Source organism: Emiliania huxleyi (genome assembly GCF_000372725.1).
Source record: "Emiliania huxleyi CCMP1516 chromosome Unknown EMIHUscaffold_186, whole genome shotgun sequence".
In the NCBI taxonomy this organism is placed as follows: domain Eukaryota; phylum Haptophyta; order Isochrysidales; family Noelaerhabdaceae; genus Emiliania; species Emiliania huxleyi.
In genome coordinates, this window is record NW_005200730.1 from 111,995 (window position 1) to 130,603 (window position 18,609).

The window sequence follows — 18,609 nt, forward strand, 5'->3', positions numbered from 1 at the left end:
GGTCCCCGCGGGGAAACGGTATTAAGACTGGCCCTCCCAGTGGGGCATCTTCCCTGGGTGACGGATAGTCTTGTGAGTGATCATCGAAAGGGCGAGGGAGTTGACTGAGCATCAAGCGTTGGCGGTTGAGGTGTGGGGAAGGGGGAGGGGGTGCGAGGGAGGTCTGGCGGCCGAGCGTACACAAGTGGCACTCGTGAGGAGGGATTTGCACAGAGGAGAGGCGCGGAGGGCGAGAGGGCGCCACACCGATGTCTGTCGGCAGCTCGACGCCGTTGGCCTGGAGGTCCGCCTGCAGCTGGGTGGCCGCAGAGTCGCCCGAGGCGCCGAGCAGGCTCCCCGTCGTGCCGACGAGGGTGTCAGGAGACATTCCTACCGTCACCGAGCGTAGGTGAGCCGGGCGACACACCTGCCGGTGGAGAGCACGAGCCGCGAGGCATGCCGATCGGGTTCGATGCAATGTCGTTCACCGCGGAGGCCATAGCCCCTCCCGCAACGACCGCCGCGGCAGGAGCGCCGAGCGCGACGACCTCGGCGCCAATACCTGCGGGGTCGCGCGGCGCGTGCTCATGAGAGCGGATCGCGGCGGCACGCTGAGCGGCGGGAGAGGCGCCGACCGTAGATGAGCGTTACGATGCCGAGGATGCCGGTGATCCAGGCGAGGATGATGGTGAAGAACTGCGCGGGAGGCGCTACGGCGAGTGAGAAGGCGCGGCCCGTGAGGCACCAGAGCGCGTGGGCGAGTGGACACATCTACAGCAAGTGTGGCAAACAGGCCGTCACTATCGGGTTCGCGGCGAGGGATGCGGCCAGCCGCGCCTGCAGGAACTCCGCCATGAAGCTCTTGACGTACACGCCGGTCGCAGCCTTGACGACGGTGTCCATGGCTACGGTAGTGAGCGGCGAGAGAGATGAAGTACGGTCGGGATGCCTGACAGGAAAAAGGTCGGCCGTAGACTTCGACAAACATGTGTTGTTGAGCGTGCGTTGTGTACGTAAGTGAGAGGAGAGGGAGGGCGTAGCGAGTTCGTGCATCACTCTGGCAACGACGCAAGTGTTGCAGCACGGGCTACATTTCTCAGCGGTGCTTCCCCATCGCAGCTAGCAGCGGCTCGCCCTTGCACGTCGGTCGCCGACGCTAGATGCAAAAGGTGGTGCCGAGTTGGACTTTGATAAAACGAGGCGCAAAGTTGAACGTCCCTTGATGAGCTGCTCGCGTTCCTGAGAATGCATCCAAAATAGAGAAAAAAGGAGCAATAATACCTAAAACAAATAATTATCCATTGGGTGCGCATCTCTTTGTCAAACGTCACCGCCTGCCGAACTGCTGTGTGCTCTTATGCGCGTCGCCCCGTCGCGGCGAGACAGCAGAACCGACGCCCCGGCGCTTGCCCGGCCGGTCCCGCCACATGCGCCGCCTGGAGAGAGCTCGTCCAGCCCTCCGGTTGCCGTAGCTGACGAATCTCCCTCCACGCACCCTCCTGGCGTCGAGAGGACAACCTCCCGGCTGGCGCTCAGCGGCACGCCCACCCGCCCTGTGCCGTCCGAGGCTCAATGACCGTATGCGTCGCTCGAGGTTCAGCGACGCACGGGGCACGTGCTTCGACCAGTGATCGGCTCCTCCCCCTGATGCGCTGTTGCTCCCCTTTGATGGCGGGGGTAAGGCTGTGAGGGATTGACAGTAACCATACACTATCTCTTCCGCCGAGAACCGTGTGTGAGAAAGGCAGAACTAAAGAGTGCGAGAGGAATGTGATGGTGCTCTTGGTGGGTGCAGTCATGGTGGGTCTGTGTGGCATCACCTACACTGTATAGAGGGTCCGTACGCGCCGTGACCCGTGTAGCGCAATGGCCAATGGCAATGCCGCGCGCATGCTGCTGAGCTGGGGCTGCGCGCGGGCGATTTGTTTTTTGTCCACGAGGGAGAGAGACATCGGCGTTTTGTACGACAGTCTACAACACGACTCCACACGTCCATGCACACGTCGTAGTAAACGACTCCCACTCCTCCACAGGAATGTAACTCAACACGGCCTGTCTGCCGCGTGGCCCCCATCGCAGGGGCAAGGCACCCGCAGCAACGCGAGCTCCTCGGGATTGGCCTCCACCCTGCTCAGGTCGCCAAAAGCCCGCAAGCTGCTCTCCAGCCGCAAGCACAGCTCGCCCAGCGTCACGTCGCAGCCCGTGTCGTCCTCCACTGTTGGCTCCGCCGCGCAGATGCACCCGTCGCAACCGCAGCCGCACTTGTACCGCTTGACGACGTGCTCCTTCGCCTCGCCGAGCGACCGCATCAGCGACAGGATGGGAATGTCTCCCGCCTTCGCCTCTACCCCCCCTGCCTCCTCGCCGCCTTCGCCGCCGCCGCCAAGCACGTGCCCGCGCAAGCCAAGCCGCTCGAGCGCGCCCAGTAGCGCCTGAGGCTGCAGCGTGCTCCCGCCGTAGCACACCGCCCTGCAAGAGCGAAGGTCGACGGATGCGCGCGAGACGGCAGGCACAGCCGCGAGAGCGTGCTCCGCCTTGGCGCGGCAGCCTCCGCACATCATGCCACCGACGCGCAGCGCGACGCACACGTCCGCCCCGCCACCTGAGCCGCCGCCGCCCGTCGAACCGCCGCCGCCCGCCGCATGTTCGCCGGCCGGCAGCGTGGCGGCGGCAGAGGGAGGGCCGATGGGCAGGAGCGGCTTGCCCTCCGGCCGGAGAGAGGCGATAGCGCGGCGCAGCCTCGCGCGGTCGCCGATGGCGGTGACGGAGCAGGCATCGAGGATGGCCTGTGCACAGCGGGGGTGGCGTGAAGAGGCGGCATGAAGAGGCGAGGCGCAACACGCTCCGCGAGGCAGGAGCACCTCGACGCCGACGTCCTCCTCGCCGAGGAGGAGGTCTGCGAAGCTGTCAAAGTGGGCTGCAAACGCAGCTGCGTACCGGCCGTACCGCCCGCCGCCTATAGGAAGGTTCCGAGAAGGTTCATGGCTCCCGCCGTACCGCCCACCGCCCTCCTCGCCGCCCTCTTTGCCGTCGGTTTCGAGGGAGGCGAGCCAGCTGCGCAGCGGGCCCGCAGACAGCGGGCTTGCGGAGGGCAGCGGTGCGGCGGGCAGCGGAGCGGCGGGCGGCGGGGCGGCAGCGAGGCCGAGGCGCTGGCGACGCAGCTGCTGGCCATCCTGAGCCGTCCCACCGCAACACGCCGCAGACACGGGCGCCGCCTCGGCCGGTGGGGAGGGGGAGCCCTCGGCCTGTGGCGGTTGCTGCTGCGGCTGCTGCTGCTGCTGCTGCTGCTGCGGCGGCGGCGTCGCCGGCTCCGGCCGCGGCGGCTGCGGCGAAGGCGGCGATAGCGGCGGCTGTGGCGTCGGCGTTGGCGGTTCAGAAGCCGGCGATGGCGGTGGCGAGGCTCGCGGCGGCTGCGGCGGCTTCGGACCTTTTCTGCGGTGCGCAGCCTTGGCGCCTCTCCCCCGCGCACCTTGCGCCGCGGCGGTGGCCGCCGTAGTAGTAGATCCCTGCGGCTCGTCCTGCCTCTTGCGGTGCCGCGCCGACCGTGCCGCCGGCGCCTCGTCAGCACCCCGCCACCTCCGCCGCCGCCACAGGGCCACCGCAGCCAAGCCAGCGAGGAGAGAGGAGAGCGCGGCGGTGGGCCAGAGCGACGCCTCCGCGGCCGGTGCCGGGCTCCAAGACACCCGGCGGCGCGATGAGGCTGCGGCCGCCTCCAGCAGCGCCGCGTTAACCTCGTGGCCGGCAGCGAGAGCCGCCTCACGGCACGCCTGCCGCGTGTCCGTCGGCTGCTCCCTCGCCCAGAGGAGCAGCCAGCCGGGCCGCACCAGCGCGCCGCCGCACAAGTCGGAGAGGTAGGTCGCGTCGCTGCCGTCCGTGTGCAGCGCGGAGCCGTTCGGTAGCCCGAAGAAGCCGCGGCGGGGCGTGCCGCCGCTCAGGTTGCCGACGAAGTACGACCCGTCCGGGAACAGGAGGTGGGCGGGCCCGTGCGGCACTCCGCCTGCCCAGCCGCCATAGTAGGACCAGCGGCCCTCCTCCTCCCACAGCGAGAAGCCGGAGCCGTGCGCCGCGACGCTCTGCCGCGCCTCCTCCTCCACGACGTCGCCTCGGTAGAGCCACCGGTCATGCTTGTGCGAGGTGAGGGCAAAGCGGACGCCGGGCTCCACCCACCACGAAGAGGCCGCGTCGCTGGGCACGGCTCTTGCGCGGGTCCTCACGCCGTGGTCCCACCCCTCCGCGCGCCAGGACCCGTTGACCAGGCAGCGGAACGCGCCGTGCTTGCTCCCCTTTGACCAGGCGCCGACGCAGGTCGAGCTCTGGTGCGACAGCGTCTCGACGCCGCGCCCCTCCCGCAGGCCGTCGCGCCACATGCCGTCGTGGGTGATGGGGTTGCCGCGGGGGTCTTTGCTCGTGAGAGCTCCGCGGCCGTGCCACCGCCCTCGATGGAAGGAGCCAGTGTAGAGGGCGCCGCCGCCAAAGCGCTCGACTCCGAAGCCAGAGAGGAGCACCTCCGCCTGGCCGAGAGCGGGAGTGCCGTCGGCGAGGTGGCCCAAACGAAGGAGTGGGGCCACCGGAGGCATATCCGAGGACGGACAGAGGGTATTAGCCCCACGGCGTCCTGTGCACACAACGCGCCGAAAGAGAGGGCGAAAAGAATCCCTTTTCACTGCGACGGCGTGGACTGGCGCACACAAAAGAAAAGAAAAGAAATATTTTAATCCCTCACAACGGGACCTCGCGCACTGGCACAACACAGGTACACCAAAAAAAGAAACAAAAACCTACACGCGCACGGCTTCACACGCCAGCCGTAAACTAAAGCGCCGAGTGCCCGCCGTCGCCCGCAGATGCTTCGCCCGGCATGACCGTCTCGCCGCACGCCGCCGGGCGCGGCGCCAGTGCGAGGCCCTGGAGGCCGTCGAGGCCGTCGAAGCGGACGGCTGAGAAATACGTAGAGATGGGAGAGGAGCTTCCCCCTGCGGAGTGCGAGGAGCCCCACGCGGCGTCTGAGCATCGAATGGTCGTGCTTGGCTCGGCACAGAGACCGGCACGCCCTCATGCACAACATGCACATGCACATGGACATGTGGCAGATGACGTGCCCCCGGCCGCGGCCCCGGCCGCGGCCCCGGCCGCGGATAAACTCACCTGCCGGCGAATGATACCAATGTGCCTCGCCTGGAATGCGCTGATGGTCCTCCTCCTCTTCGCCTTCGCCGCCCTCGCCGTCGGGCCTGCCCAACGAGGCGCCCTGCCAGTCATCACTCCCGTCTTCGGCATGCTCGGCTTCATCGCACCGCCGCCGTCGCCGCCGCCGCCGTCGCCGCCGCCTCCGCTACCGCCGCCACCCTCCCCGCCGCCGCCCTTCCCGCCGCCGCCCTCGCCGCCGCCGTGCGACTGGGCGAGAGGGATGGTGCTGTTGGACGGCACCGAGGAGAGCGCGCTTCAGCAGATAGTCGGAGCGTCTAGCGGCAGCCGCTGGTGCAAGTCGCTCAACGGCAACGAGGCAGCGTGTCGCAACGCCTACATCGCGCGCGACGACCAGGCGGGCGGCCGGGTCTATAGCCGATGCGAGTATTACGGCTCAACTTGCAGAGCATCTGGAGAGCAGCTCCACTGCCTCGCGCCACCGCAGCCGCCGCCAGCCCCACCGCCGCCGAGACCACCACCGCCGCCGTCTCCGATGCCGCCGATGCGCGGGCAGGATTGCGAGCGGTGCCGGCTGTGCGAGGAGCTGCTCAAGGACGCGTCCTTCGTATTTCGCGCGATGTGGGGCTCCGAGCCGTGGCACAAGTGGGACCCGGCGCAAGGGCTGCGGGGGTCCTGCTTTGAGCGGCAGAGGGACAACCACGCGCAGTGGCAGCACGCAGACACCTACTTTGCCGACACGGTTTCGGGCACCCACTGCTACAACAACTGGTACGAGGGTAACTCCGGCGACCTCGGCGTCGCCCACCAGCCGCCCCACTTTGCGCACCCCGCGCCAGCGCTGCTCGGCTTCGACGAGTCGATAGAGTGGTTCTGCTCCAACGCGGGCGGGACCGAGTCTGGCCACGCCGAGAAGTGCGTGCAGGCATCGATCAACATGCTCGCGCTCTTCGGGCGGCGGGTGCCCTACAACATCTGCCGCAACCTCGAGTGGCAGGTGTGCGCAGCGCAGGGGCGGCTGCCGGGGCAGGGACGGCGCGGCATCATCTTCGCGCACGCGCCCAACCAGCTCGACTTTCGGAACTCGCCCCGCCTCGGCCACTGCTCGGGTTGGAGCGGCAACAAAAACTGCCGCGGCAACAACGGCTACTCCACCGACTCGATCTTCTTCCTCGAGGTCTGTCTCTACAGCAAGATGTGCTCGAACCGCGCCGATCTCTTCAACCTGCGCGCCGGACAGGAGTGGCACTGCGACTTTGACCAGTACGCCTTCCTCGACCTGTCGCGCATCCTGAGGACGCCGCCCGAGAGGAGGAGGGGTGTAATCGGCTAGTTGCTCGGAGAAGCGCTGGCCCTCTGGAATTCTAGGTGAGAGGGCTCCCGTTTGCCCGTCGTGAGAGAGGCGTGAGCGAGCCGCCTTAGTTGTGGTGTGTGCAAGAGAGAGACCGCGACGCCGGTCGAGAGAATGAGAGAGAAACTATGGTCTCGCCCGAGGTCGCAGAGTTGAGAGCAATCCAAACATAAACTAGTTGATTTCGATGCCCGACCTCCAAATTGGCCGCTGCTATTTACAATAATGCGCGCGGGCGATCTGTGGGCGTGACTCACTGACGCTCGCGATCCGATATGGATTGTGGTCCTCATGTGGATGTGCTAACCCCACACACTTAGAGCCGTATATCACATTGATTCGCCACACACGTGACAACCTGTACGCACACCATGCGCATGAGATGTCTGTCCATGCCATAGATGGCAGGCAAGTGAAACATAGTGCGCGTTACTCTGTCCGCGCGCAAGTTGGCGAGTTGGCGACACACGCAAGCAGCGCCGCTCTTACAGCGCCCGCCCTAGGCTCGCCCAACCCAGTGAGTGCCTCCGGCCTCGCCCTTGATGCACTCCGGCAGCGCCTCCTCGGGGCCAGCGGGAGTGCAGATAGCGCTCAGTAGTGAGAGCCGTTCGGCGGCACGCTCACGGTGTCCGCGCACGCGAGGGCAGGCAGCGCCGTCGAGCGAGTGAGCCGCCCCGTCGACCACCTTTGCGAACCAGTAGGCTGCCCTGCTCGGGTCCTTGGGCAGACCATACTGCCCGGCGAGGAACCACTCGCCGAGCCAGTTCGACGCGAACTCGAGCCCGCCCACCGCGGCCGCCGAGATGAGGCTCAGCCCCTGCGGCACGTCCGCATCCACACCCCTGCCGCCGACAAGGCACAAGCCGGCGCTCGCGTAGGCATAAAGTGAACCCAGTTCGGCGGCCCGCCTGCACCAGCGGAAGCCCTCCGCGTGCGACATCGGGAGCCCCATCTGGCCCGTGTGATGCCAGGCGCCGAGCTTGAGCATCGCGTCGACCTCACCCGCCTCGGCGCGGCGCCGGATCTCGGCGACCGTGGCCTCGTGTCGTATGCGCTCGATCCAGCTGTCAGCGAGGTCGTCAACGAGGCCGCTCCGCACAAGCTCCTCGATCGCCGAGCGGCACTGGTGGGGCGAGGAGGCGGAGTGAGTGACAGGGACTCGATCGCCGAGGGCATTGGCGCTCGTGAGGGCGACGGCAGCAGAATTTTAGCTGTGTGCGTGCGAGCCTGCAGCGCCGGAAGTAGCCGCTCGCCAATCGGCAGGTTGGTGATCGGTGACGTCGACCGATGCTGCAGCCACATCTCGATGCTACCACGCTCGTACATAAAGCCGTCTTCCGCAATAACCGGGTCAAGCGGCAGCTCCTTCTTTATTGGACACAGGAAGCCCTCGGCGATACGACGGCAGGTGCACGGCGGAGCGGGAGCCGGAGGCGTGACGGGCAGGGCGACGCAGCAAGCGGCCATAGCGTAATGTAGGCGGCAAAACAATGGTGGCGGAGGCCAAAGAGCGTGCCTCAAAGGAGAGCGTGACTCAAAGGGGATCGCGCGCCGCCCGGAACGAGTTCCAAAATGCGGCGTTGTTGGTCTGTTTTCTTTCTTTCTTTCTTTTGGCGTGAATTGATCTCGCCAATAAAAAATGATGATGATCTGGGGAGGACGACCCCGGCTAGTCGCCGACCAACCCCCACAAACAAAGTGCAAAGAACCTTGCACAGAGTCAAAGATCGCACGGGCCGGGACCTGTTCCTTTTTTACCCATCTCCATTGTGCAGTGAGTCGTCCGTTTTATTTATTTCCCCCTGCGGCTGCGCCTGCCCGTTGGCCTTGTGGTGCACTGTGGATTTTCCTATGCAAGATGGAATACCGCCCAGAAGCCATCCAGAGACGAAATGTCACAAATGATTGTGTACATGTGTACCAGTATACGAACAGCTAGAAATCCTACCTCGTGAAGATCCCTACACCAGGGGCCCACTATCCATCTCTCGTCAGAGTTTGACCGTTTCGCTATTGTTAGCTGCCCGGGCTCTGCTCCGCCGCCGCCGGGCCGCCGCTCACGAGGAGCGGCTCCGCGCCGGCATTCTGCGCCGGCCGCGAGGCGACGGGCCAGGTCCGGCCGGAGGGGCGCGTCCCCGCCTGCCACAGCAAGAGGGAGGCGACGAGCCAGCCCTGGAAGATCCACGCCGAGTGGGCGGCGGGGGAGAGGAAGGAGAGCGCACACGGCCTCCACCCGCCCACGTCGCGCCACGGAGTCTCGTGCGTCGTGTGCGCGTCGCCGAGCGAGTACATCAGCCCGACCGAGACGCAGAGCCAGCCGAGGGAGAGCGCGGCGTGCAGCACGGCGCGGCCCCAGCCCGGAGGGAGCGCGCGCCCGGCGACGCGGCTGGCAAGCACCGCGCCGAGCATGCCGATGACTGGCACGTAGGTGTTGCTGCCGCAGCACCACTTGAAGGCTGCAATCTCACGCGCGGAGCACCGCCATTGCGGCTCCTCCGGCCGGTAGCCGCACCGCCACTCGAGCCGATCCGCGCTGCACGAGGCGTCAACAAAGGGGTCGAAGACCGAGTCGCGGCCGGGCGAGTACTCTTGCCTCCGATCGAGCGTGAGGAGGGCGCAGAGGACGTTGCACGTGAAGAGCAGCCGCGACGTGCCCAGCCACTCGACCGCGAGGAAGAGCGGCGAGAGGAGCAGCCACGCGAAACGCTGCAGCGCGTCTGGCGCGGCGCGCTTATCGTAGACGGTCTGCAGCACCGCGAGCCAGCCCCAGCCGTCCTCGAGCATCGCCGCGCGGTCCGACTCGGAGGGCAGGAAGGCGAGGACGTGCAGGAGGAGGTAGAGGAGCGTCGCCCACGGGATTGAGAGCCTGCTGACCGCGCAGCGCATCGTCGGAAAGAAGGGTGGAATGAGTACACGCCGGAGCGTACGGTGCGGCTCCCTCGGCGAGACTGACTGCTCAGCTGTTCCCACAGCAGGCTGGAAGTACCTCGCCAGCCAGGGCTCTCTGTCATCACCGCGCATCGCCCTACCTAGCATCCTACCTAGCATCGGCGCGTCGGCCAGATGTAAAACAGAGTGTGAAGAGGCGCGGGGACGCTGGCGCCTGGCGTGGCGCTGCACCACGCTCTCGGTCATCATCATGCATCGCCCTGGCCCGCCGCGCGCTGGCCGGCACACGCGACGCCGAGAGCGACGTCAGCGGCGCGCGCTCCACGCTCCCGAGCGCGTCGCGCCGCATCCAGTATGCGCCGAGATCGCGCGTGCGCAGGTCTGCGCGATAGACCCGATCCATCGTCCGGGAGTTGACCTGGCGGTGGCCCAGCACTCGCGCCGCGACGGCGCCGTGGCCCGCCGACGCCGGCTGCTCGCACGCATCTTTGCGCAGACTCCACGCGCCCACCTTGTGCCGGGCCATGCCCAGCTGGCGCCCCGTCTCGATCAGGCGCCGGCAGAGTCGCTGCACGTCGAAGCTCTCGGTGAACAAGAAGAACCCCGTCGCCTCGTCGACGCCGGGGAACAGAGGCCGGTCCAGGGCCGCCTTGTCGAGCACCCAGCCGTCCGCTCGGCACGCCGCAACTAGCGCCGCCAGCGTCTCGTAGCCCGTGTCCTCCAGCTCGAGCCCGGCGAACCCGCTCGGCTCAGCCACCTTGCGACGCAGCGCCGCCGCGCTCGCCTCGCTCAGCTTCGAGTAGCACGCCCTGAAGCTTCCGCAGCGCAGCAGCAGGCGCACCATCGCCAGCGTCCCGATGCGCATCATCTGGTCCGAGTCGGGCGTGATCGCCGTCCCGAACTCGTAGCACGCGTAGTACTCGCCCTTCTTGCGCGCGAAGGTCACCTCCATTCGGAGGAGGGCCTCGAAGTCGCCCTCGGTCATCACGCCCGCCCCGTCTAGTCCCCGCAGCAGCACATCCGCGGCGATGGACAGGTCGCCCATCGTCAGCGGCGGCAGCTCGTGCCTGCCGGCGAGCGGCACGGCTCAGTGGCATCTCGCCCCATCACGCGCCAACGCCGCGCCGTCCTACTCGCCTCTCCCTCTCTCTCTCAGCGGGAGACGCGCGCCAGTGGCTGTCCGAATCGGCCGCGTCCGCCGCATCGTTCACCGCCATCCCCGGCCGGCACCCGGTCTGCCGCGCGAAGCACAAGTAGGCGTTCATGATGAAGGCCACGTTCACCTCGAACGGCTCTAGCAGCTGCGTGTCTTGCATCTGGTACTCTCCCACCTGGAAGAGGTGCTGCCTCGTGCACGGCTTCGTCGTCGCCTCGCGCAGCTCGGCCATCGTCCGCCGGCTCGCCTCGGCGCTCGCCCTCTCGCTCGCCGCCCGCTGCGCCGCCTCGCTCTGCCCGTGCGACGCGCTCTCCCGCGCCGCCTCGCGGCCCGCCGCCCGGCCGGCGGCTCCTGCCGCGTCCTTCATCCCGCCGCCGCCGCCGTCGAACAGCGACATCACCTGGTTGGTCACCAGCCGCCAGTACTGCCTCGCGTCGCTCGGCATCGCCGGCCAGATCTCGCGCCACACGTGGTTCTTCATGTGCTGCAGCGCGACGTAGACCGTGCTCTCGCCGCGACCCGTGCGCACCGTCGGCTCCTCCTCCCGCGCGTCGCCCCGCTCGGTCGCGTGCCACCGGCTCGCCCTCAATGCTCTGACTCGCGTCGTCGCCAGCCACTTGCCGAAGCGGATCGTCCACCGCATCGTCGGGTGCAGACCGAGGGCCGTCCGCTGCATCGGCACGCTCTTCCCTGCCGCGGCCTGCGTTGCAAGGAACTCGCGCAGCTGCAGGCGCACGCGCCGAAGCTGCACTGACAGCGCCGGCCCGTGGGGCGCTAGCATCGGCTGCTCGTCGCCACGCGCAGCCTCGTCCTGCCGCTCGTCGTCCTCCGCCTCGAGGACGTCCGCCAGCGCGCTGCGCCGCACACCCCGGCACGCGGGAGGCGGCGCCGGCCGCGCCTCGGCCGCCTCGGCGGCACCCGCGGCACGGGCGCCCTCGCCGTCCGCGCGGTCCATCGCCGCATCCCCGTCCACGTCTGCGGCGGCGCCTCCTGCGCCCGTGCCGGCCTGCTCTGGGACGGCTCGCCACCGCTCGTCGTCCAGCATGTGCCACCACCGCCGATCCGGGTAGCCGTCGTACTCGACCTGGTGCGCGATCCGTCCGTCCCCGTCCTCCTCCCGGCCCATGACGGTCGCGGGGTACCACCGCTCGGTGTCGCAGAAGATCTCGAGGCGCGATCCGGTGGGCAGGACAGTGTGGCCGTTGAGCGCCGCCCTGCCATCCTCGCGCTGTCGCTTCCGCCGCTTCGCCTTCGTCTCCTTGCAGCGCAGCAGGGTGTAGTTCGGGCCCGCCTCCGCCACGCTGTCCAGCAGCTGGGCGGCGCTCACCATCTCGACCGCGTCGTCCTCCGGCGGAAGCTCCGCGTTGCCCGCGGCCGCCTCCCGAGCGCGCTCGTCGCGCATCCGCTCGTGGTGGGCCTGCCGACGCGCCACGCCGGCGCCCGTGTGCCTCGCCGCCGCGTCCGGCGACGGCATCGACGCTGTCTGCCCGAGCGTGACTCCCAGCTCCACGATTTGCGGTCGACCAAATTGGCTGCCCCCATCAAAGTTGACTCCCTTCCTTAGATACATACATACCTTTGAGAATCCCCAGCGTCCCACCCTCCTAGTCACACTCTCAATGTCTCGACTCTCCAACACGAAGTGCTGCGATCGGGGGTGTCCCATTTCTTTTTTACTTTCTTTTTTTGGGTCCTGTGGGCACCCTACCGTGGGCACCCTGCACAAAACTACGATAGTTAGTACGTTGCCGAGGGGCAGTGCATTTAATTCTGTCAAAAATCGAAATGTGCTCTGTGGGACTTATTGGACTAGGGTCATACGTCCGGGAGGCCCCCCATGCGTGCCGTAACGAGCCACGGTGTTGGTATGACTCTGTTCACGTTCACACCTCTTGAAAGCGCAAAACTCCGATCTAGGCCGGCCCGCCCCTTGACGCGCGGAGGGCCGGGTCCGCCCTTCCTCAAGGATCCGCGCGATGAGCAAGCCAAGCCTCCGCGCGAGCGTGGCCGCCGCGCTGTCGTCCATCACGCCGGCGCAGCGCGCCTCTCAGTCCGCCGCCGTGCTCGAGCAGCTGCGCTCGGTGCCCGCCTTTGCATCCTGCACCGGCGCAGCCTCGATATACCTTCCGATGGAGGGGGCGTGCAACGAGGTGGACACGTGGCCCATCGTCGCCGACCTGCTGGCGCGCGGCGTTCGCGTCGCCGTGCCGCGCGTTTGCGGTTGCTCGCCGACCGACATGAAGATGCTCGGCCTGAGTGGCGACTTGGAGGCGGCAAAGGCGCTGCCGCGCACCAAGTGGGGGATCCCCGAGCCGGACGAGGCCGCGGCCGCCTCGATGGAGGACCTGACCGAGAGCGAGGACCTCTCGCTCCTCCTCGTGCCCGGCGTCGCCTTCGACGCGCGCTGCGGTCGGCTCGGGCACGGGCGAGGCTACTACGACGCCTTCATCTCGCGGCAGCGGCGGCTGCAGGGCGGAGGGCGGCCGCAGGTGATTGGGCTCGCCCTGAACGAGCAGATCGTGGAGGCGGTGCCGATGGGCGAGCTGGACGAGCGCCTCGACGCCGTCGTCTCTCCGCAGGCGAGAGAACCTTCTAGGAACCTTCCAGCGCGGAACCCTCTAGCGGAGCCTTCTGTGAGCCTTCAGTCGAGGCGCGATTGGTCGACTCTCGGCTCCACCTCTGCTGACACGCGTCGGCTCGCACGCTCCGCAGGGGGAGCTGCGCTTCACGTCGGAGGCGGATGGAGCAAAGGCGGCCCGCCTGCTGCAGCGGGGCGAGGGTGCGCCGGCCGAGGGCGCGGGCGCGGGCGAGGCGGCGGCCCTCTCCTCGCGGGTGGAGATCGCCGTCGGCCGCTTCAAGTACGCCTGCCTGCGCGTCTCTCCCCCGCGAGGCTCCGGCGGCGCGCCCTTCCTCGCAGTGCGGTCGGGGCGCGGCTCGTACCACGCCGACGTGGCCGAGGCCGGCGGCTAGTCGACCGTGCGGAGGCGCCGCTCGGACCCCGCTCAGACCCCGCTCTCGGACCCTTCCCCTCAGGCGGCCATCGACCGCTTCGAGGCGCTCGGCTACCGCTGCGAGCCCCTCGGCGGCGGCCGGATCGTGCGGAGCGACGGCGGGCCTGGCGGGGCGAAGCCGCACAGCTAGCGGCTCGCTTGCCCGTGCGCCCCTCCGTGGAGCCTTGCCCGAGCCTCCCTGCAGGCGAGCGTGCACATCTACGGCTACTCGGTCGGCTTCGGAGGAGCGGAGGGAGGGCCGCCTGGCCGCGGCATGCGGGACCACGCTGCAGTCGCCGAGCTGGTCGCGCAGGCGCTGCCGAGCCACTCGGTCACCCACTCGTCCGACGGCTACTGAGCGTTCAGAGCGAGCACACCCGCGCCGTATCGAGTTGCGAGTAGGTGTGTAGTGTGTTCGCCGCGCCGTATCGAGTTGCGAGTAGGTGTGTAGTGTGTTCGGTGCACGGTGGTCGCCGGAGTCGGGTGCAGGACCAGGAGTCGGGCTGGCTGCCCCTTTTGCGCCATCACTTCAATTCTTCATAAAATCTCGTTGGGTCGCTCAGTCAGTTCACGAAGTGCAAGCCCCACCCGGTTGACGGGCAGGCGTGGGGCGCGCTTGCTCTAGCCACGAGGATTTCTTTTTTCTTAGCGGTAGCGCCAATATGGGCAGCGCCTGGCCACGGGTGGACGCTGGAGTGCCCCGTCTGCCTGGCGAGGTGCAGGACGGGCCGCAGCACCAGTGCCAAAATGCGGGGCGCTGGGCAACTTGTGCTTCGGCACCGACGCTTCGGCGCGGGCGCGGAGGCAGCGTGCTGTGACTGCACGCGCGCCCGAGGCGGCGACAGCGGCGCTGCAGGCGCACCCAGAGAACGCAGCTGTCCAGGGGCAAGGACAGCGGCTGCGCGACTTGCTTGGCTGATGCATCTCGAAGGGCTTTGAGAGGCGTCGTTTGGCCGTCGCGGCGTCGCCGCGTACGTTCGACGGCCCTGGAATCGGCCTGACGATCAGAGGGGCTGCTGCCGGGTAACGCGGTGAGCATGGTGCGGCCACGGGAACTGTCGCAGAGCACACGTCGCCGTCGTAGCTTGATCCATTCTCGCTCGAAGCCCAGGGGGCAAGTGTGTGTAGCACCTTCGACCCCGAAATGAAGGTCACCACACCAAACCGGGCGCTAGGAGAGGTGAACTGAAGGCTGAGACAACGGAGGCTGAGCCTGAGTGGGCGCCGCCCGCGCGCCCGCCCCACACAAGCACGCCTCTGTCCTTCGGCCCACTCCATCGATCGTCCGGGGGTGACCGTGCATAGCGCCACCAAACACCAACACCGGATTAGTGCCCACACCGCCCGACCCCCCTCTAGGGATAGCGCAGTGCGCATCTCTTCCCGGAGAGGGAAGGAGGGGGGGGGGGGATCAGAGAGCCAGAATTAGGGAGTACCCCTGACGGACGCGAGTCGGGGGGAAAGCGAGACGAGAGATTCAAGGCGAACTTCATCGCCCGTCCAGGAGCCCCGCATTAGGTAGCGACCCCAGGTTAAGAGCTAGGCTTCCCGACAGGGCAGGGAACCCCCAGCGCGCAGGCGGGGCCCACGGTAGCCTCGTGCTGTCGTGCAGTACGCGATACCGATAGCTGGGGGAGAGGCGCGCCACGGGCCAAGGGCGAAGGGGGACCACAAGCGACGGGATAGGGGGAGAGTGTGTCTTTCGCAGTGGAGCACTTGGAGCACTTGGAGTGCAGTCAGTAACCGCACATCCAGGGCCGGGGAGCTAAGAAGCGCACCCAGCGGGCCGGATGATTGGGATCGGGCTACGGGCTAGAGAGCCCTGACCCCTAAGAGCTAAGTAAGGGGGGGGTGCGCGTTATCGGGTTGCGGGCAAGAGAGCCCTAGCCCTGGGGGGTGCGCTATAAGAGGGGAAGGCGGGCTCCGCAGCTGCTGCCCGACCAGCGGAAAGCGAGCCGGGGGGAGGACCGGGAAGATAGGAGAGCCCCAGAGGCCTGAGAGGTGACGTCGAGTAGGGATGTACGTCGTGTGCGTGTCTGGTGTCCATTATATAGCTCCGAGTAGAGGGGGCGCTCCGCAGCTAGGCGACACCCAAAGCGCAGACCAACCCTCGGAGACCCGTGTTTACTTTACGGCCCTTGCCCTGCGAACGCGCACCCCCGGGGCTAGGGCTTTCTTGCCCGTAACCCGATGCCGATCATCCGGCCCGCTGGGTGCGCTCCTCAGCTCCCCGGCCCTGGATGTGAGGTTGATGACTGCACTCCAAGTGCTCCAAGCAGTGTCCCCCCGCTGGGTGCGCTTCTTAGTCCCCGGTCCTGGGCGCGCAGAACACGCCAGTGCGGCCCCCGGTTGGGACTCAAGTGCGCGACGCTACCGACGCAGACGGAGGACGATCGAACCGCTTGTAGTTTGTTTCAATAGTATTTGTTGCGGTAATCCTAATCGTGCGCGTCATCGCAGCGGATTGGCGACGCCGGTCGCCGCACTTGCCACGTCCCGCACGACCGCGCACGCTCGGGGCCAAAAACACGCAAAGACTGAAAGAGAGCGATCTCAGCCACGCGCGACTCGGAAGGATCTCTCGGACACCGAAGAGGAAAGGAAACCACAAATCAATCACTCTACCAGGTTAGCCCCCCAAGTGCGGGCCGGATGTAGCCCCCCCCCCCCCCCCCTTCAGCCGCGCCGGCTGGTCAGCTTCCGCCCGCCGCGCGGCGCCGCCTTTCTGACGGCGGGCGCCTCGGCGCCGCCCGCCGCGCCGCTCACCGGTGCGCTCAGCTCGGAGGAGAGCAGCTCGTGGGTCAGGTCGGAGGGCTCGCCTGTTCACAGCTAGAGGTGTGAAGAGACGCTGTTCACAGCTCGTGGGTCAGGTCGGAGGGCTCGCCTGTTCACAGCTAGAGGTGTGAAGAGACGCTGTTCACAGCTCGTGGGTCAGGTCGGAGGGCTCGCCTATTATAGTTATTATCATCATTATCATTATAATAATAATTATTATTATTATTATTATTATTATTATTATTATTATTATTCTTGCTCACCCTCGAGCGACTTCGACACCTCGAGCCCTCGGCCCGACAGCGAGGCGAGCACCGCGCCTACTCTCGGGCTACCTCGCGCAATCTCGCGCACTGGCCGCGCCCTCTCGGTGTCGGCGGCCTCAGGCGAGCACGGCGCCTTTGCACGACGCATGCAGCATCTTCGCGCGCACCGCCGCGCCCTCAGGGCACGAGTACAGGAAGAGCAGCGGCGCGCCTGAGCTCGGCAGCTCGCTGCTCAGCCCGTCGCTCGCAGCAGCGCGTACCGCGGCCATATCTCGGCTGTCTCTGGGGGATCTCTCGACCTCTCTGTCTCTCGGCTCTCGGCTGTCTCTCGGCTGTCTGTCGGCTGTCTGTCGGCTGTCTCTCGGCTGTCTGTCGGCTGTCTGTCGGCTGTCTCTCGGCTGTCTGTCGGCTGTCTGTCGGCTGTCTCTCGGCTGTCTCTCGGCTGCCTCTCGGCTGTCTCTCGGCTGCCTCTCGGCCGTCTCTCGGCTGTCTCTCGGCTCTCGGCTGCCTCTCGGCTGCCTCTCGGCTGCCTCTCGGCTGCCTCTCGGCTGCCTCTCGGCTGCCTCTCGGCTGCCTCTCGGCTGCCTCTCGGCTGCCTCTCGGCTAGACCGCCCTCGCTGCTGTGCCGCAGCAGCGCGTAGCACGGCTCGGCGGAGGGAAGCACCGACGAGAGCGGGGCGCCTAGTACCATACCTCCAGAGTACCGAACCCGGTGTGGGTTCGGCTCCGTGGGTGGTGCGGTACTGGGCTGCCCGAGGCCAGGGGCGGCAGCGAGGGCGAGTCGAGCAGCCCGATGGTCTCACCTACCCACCGCACTCGACTGACCTCCACGATTTCTTTTTTTCGGGTCTCGCGAGGTCGGCTTCTTCTCTCTCGCCGTCGACGTGCAGCAGGAGAAGGTCGCGGCCGCCGCTCTCGAACGCCGTCAGCGCGGTGGCGGCGGCGGCGGTGAGCGGGAAGGCGAGGGACGCAGAGGAAACCTGCCGAGGGGAGGGTGGGTGGGCTAGCCGAAGTCTCAGGGGAGGTGGGTGGGTGGTCTGGCCGAAGTCTGAGGGGAGGGTGGTCTGGCCGAAGTCTCAGGGGAGGTGGGTGGGTGGTCTGGCCGAAGTCTGAGGGGAGGGTGGTCTGGCCGAAGTCTCAGGGGAGGGCGGGTGGGCTAGCCACCTTGCCGGAGGCGGCTTCGACGGCGGTTGCTTTGGCGTCCTCGAGCGCCATCCTCTCGGTGCCTGTCATCAGCGCGAGGGTGGCCTTCTCCTCGGTCGGCGCCGCGAAGAGCGCCTCCACGTCCGCCTCGCCCTTCCCCGCCCAGTGCGCCTCGTACGACAGAGAGCCGAGCGACGCAAACGCCTTGCGGAGCGCCTCGCGGCCGGAAGAGTAGAGCATCTTGTCGCGCACGCCGGCGGCGTCGGGCACCCAACTGGCGAGCGCCCACTCGCTCTGCAGCGAGAGCAGCAGGTAGCACGGCGCCCGCTCGTCCAGCAGCGGCGTGATCGCAGCCTTGAGCAGCGCGGGCACCGACACCGTGGGCAGCGTCTCGCCGAGCTCAAAGGTCTCGTTGCGGATGTGGATCTGCAGCCCGCCGACGGCAGCACCGCCGCAGGCCCGCTGCAGCTCCGATTGAAGCTTGTCCGAGACGCCGAAGGAGGTGGAGTGCATTTGTGGAACGCGAGCGCCGCGGCAGCGGCCGCTGCTGTCGCCAAGTGGCAAAATAAGAATTTTCCAAGGAAACTCCCTCGCACAACACTGCCAGTGCGCGCCAGTCCCGTGCCCAGTGTTGTGCAAAATAAGAATTTACAACCTACCTCCCTAGAAAATAAGAATCCCATCCCTCCCTTGGGTTGTCCGTTTTCTTTCTTTCTTTAAGAAATTTTCCCGCGAAAACACGGGCAAAATTCATTTTAATTAAGCAGCCTAACTTGGTGAGCCCGGGACGGCCGCACGTCGCACTCGATATCCCCGCGCGGACTCCGCAGAGAATTGAGACTCGTCTCCTGGTTCTCAGCTGTTGCGATCCTGGCAGCCACCAGCCGTCGATTGCCCCGGAAAGTTCGGGCGGGA

The 18,609-nt window shown here is 67.1% G+C and overlaps 6 protein-coding genes across 6 annotated transcripts in view; 1 reads left to right on the forward strand and 5 right to left on the reverse strand.

Annotated features, from left to right (window-relative positions):
• Nucleotides 1-967, reverse strand: part of EMIHUDRAFT_232913 (hypothetical protein) — a gene marked incomplete at both ends in the record, with an annotated part of 1,437 nt that extends 470 nt beyond the window's left edge. The window contains 5 exons of the mRNA XM_005782769.1: nucleotides 247-369; nucleotides 407-541; nucleotides 615-689; nucleotides 771-864; nucleotides 956-967. Coding sequence (XP_005782826.1) covers nucleotides 247-369; nucleotides 407-541; nucleotides 615-689; nucleotides 771-864; nucleotides 956-967 — 439 coding nt within the window. The remainder of the gene's footprint in view (nucleotides 1-246; nucleotides 370-406; nucleotides 542-614; nucleotides 690-770; nucleotides 865-955) is intronic.
• A 956-nt stretch (nucleotides 968-1,923) lies between these two features.
• Nucleotides 1,924-2,627, reverse strand: EMIHUDRAFT_365447 (hypothetical protein; the record flags this gene model as incomplete). The annotated part of the gene is made up of 1 exon (XM_005782770.1): nucleotides 1,924-2,627. A coding segment is annotated over one exon (516 nt), but the record flags the coding sequence as incomplete, so codon positions are not given.
• A 4,347-nt stretch (nucleotides 2,628-6,974) lies between these two features.
• Nucleotides 6,975-7,942, reverse strand: EMIHUDRAFT_113306 (hypothetical protein; the record flags this gene model as incomplete). The annotated part of the gene is made up of 2 exons (XM_005782771.1): nucleotides 6,975-7,598; nucleotides 7,823-7,942. 2 exons carry the CDS (start codon nucleotides 7,940-7,942, stop codon nucleotides 6,975-6,977), a joined length of 744 nt encoding a protein of 247 aa, XP_005782828.1.
• A 549-nt stretch (nucleotides 7,943-8,491) lies between these two features.
• On the reverse strand, nucleotides 8,492-9,259 carry EMIHUDRAFT_365449 (hypothetical protein; the record flags this gene model as incomplete). The annotated part of the gene is made up of 1 exon (XM_005782772.1): nucleotides 8,492-9,259. One exon carries the CDS (start codon nucleotides 9,257-9,259, stop codon nucleotides 8,492-8,494), a length of 768 nt encoding a protein of 255 aa, XP_005782829.1.
• Nucleotides 9,260-12,437: 3,178 nt separating this feature from the next.
• On the forward strand, nucleotides 12,438-15,944 carry EMIHUDRAFT_365451 (hypothetical protein). The gene is made up of 3 exons (XM_005782773.1): nucleotides 12,438-13,099; nucleotides 13,233-13,490; nucleotides 15,816-15,944. The coding sequence occupies exons 1-2, from the start codon at nucleotides 12,497-12,499 to the stop codon at nucleotides 13,488-13,490; spliced, it is 861 nt and encodes a 286-aa protein (XP_005782830.1). The 5' UTR covers nucleotides 12,438-12,496; the 3' UTR covers nucleotides 15,816-15,944.
• On the reverse strand, nucleotides 15,925-18,232 carry EMIHUDRAFT_456586 (hypothetical protein; the record flags this gene model as incomplete). The annotated part of the gene is made up of 5 exons (XM_005782774.1): nucleotides 17,716-18,232; nucleotides 17,436-17,531; nucleotides 16,549-16,666; nucleotides 16,277-16,329; nucleotides 15,925-15,948 (listed from the first exon to the last, which is right to left on the reverse strand). Exons 1-5 carry the CDS (start codon nucleotides 18,205-18,207, stop codon nucleotides 15,925-15,927), a joined length of 783 nt encoding a protein of 260 aa, XP_005782831.1. The 5' UTR covers nucleotides 18,208-18,232.
• Between the last annotated feature and the right edge of the window lie 377 nt (nucleotides 18,233-18,609).

Excerpts from the sequence above, each read along its gene's own strand:
- EMIHUDRAFT_365451 (XM_005782773.1), top strand. The coding sequence starts at position 12,497 with ATGAGCAAGCCAAGCCTCCGCGCGAGCGTGGCCGCCGCGCTGTCGTCC. Across the intron at positions 13,100-13,232 it reads ACGCCGTCGTCTCTCCGCAG|GGGGAGCTGCGCTTCACGTC; the intron begins GCGAGAGAACCT and ends CACGCTCCGCAG.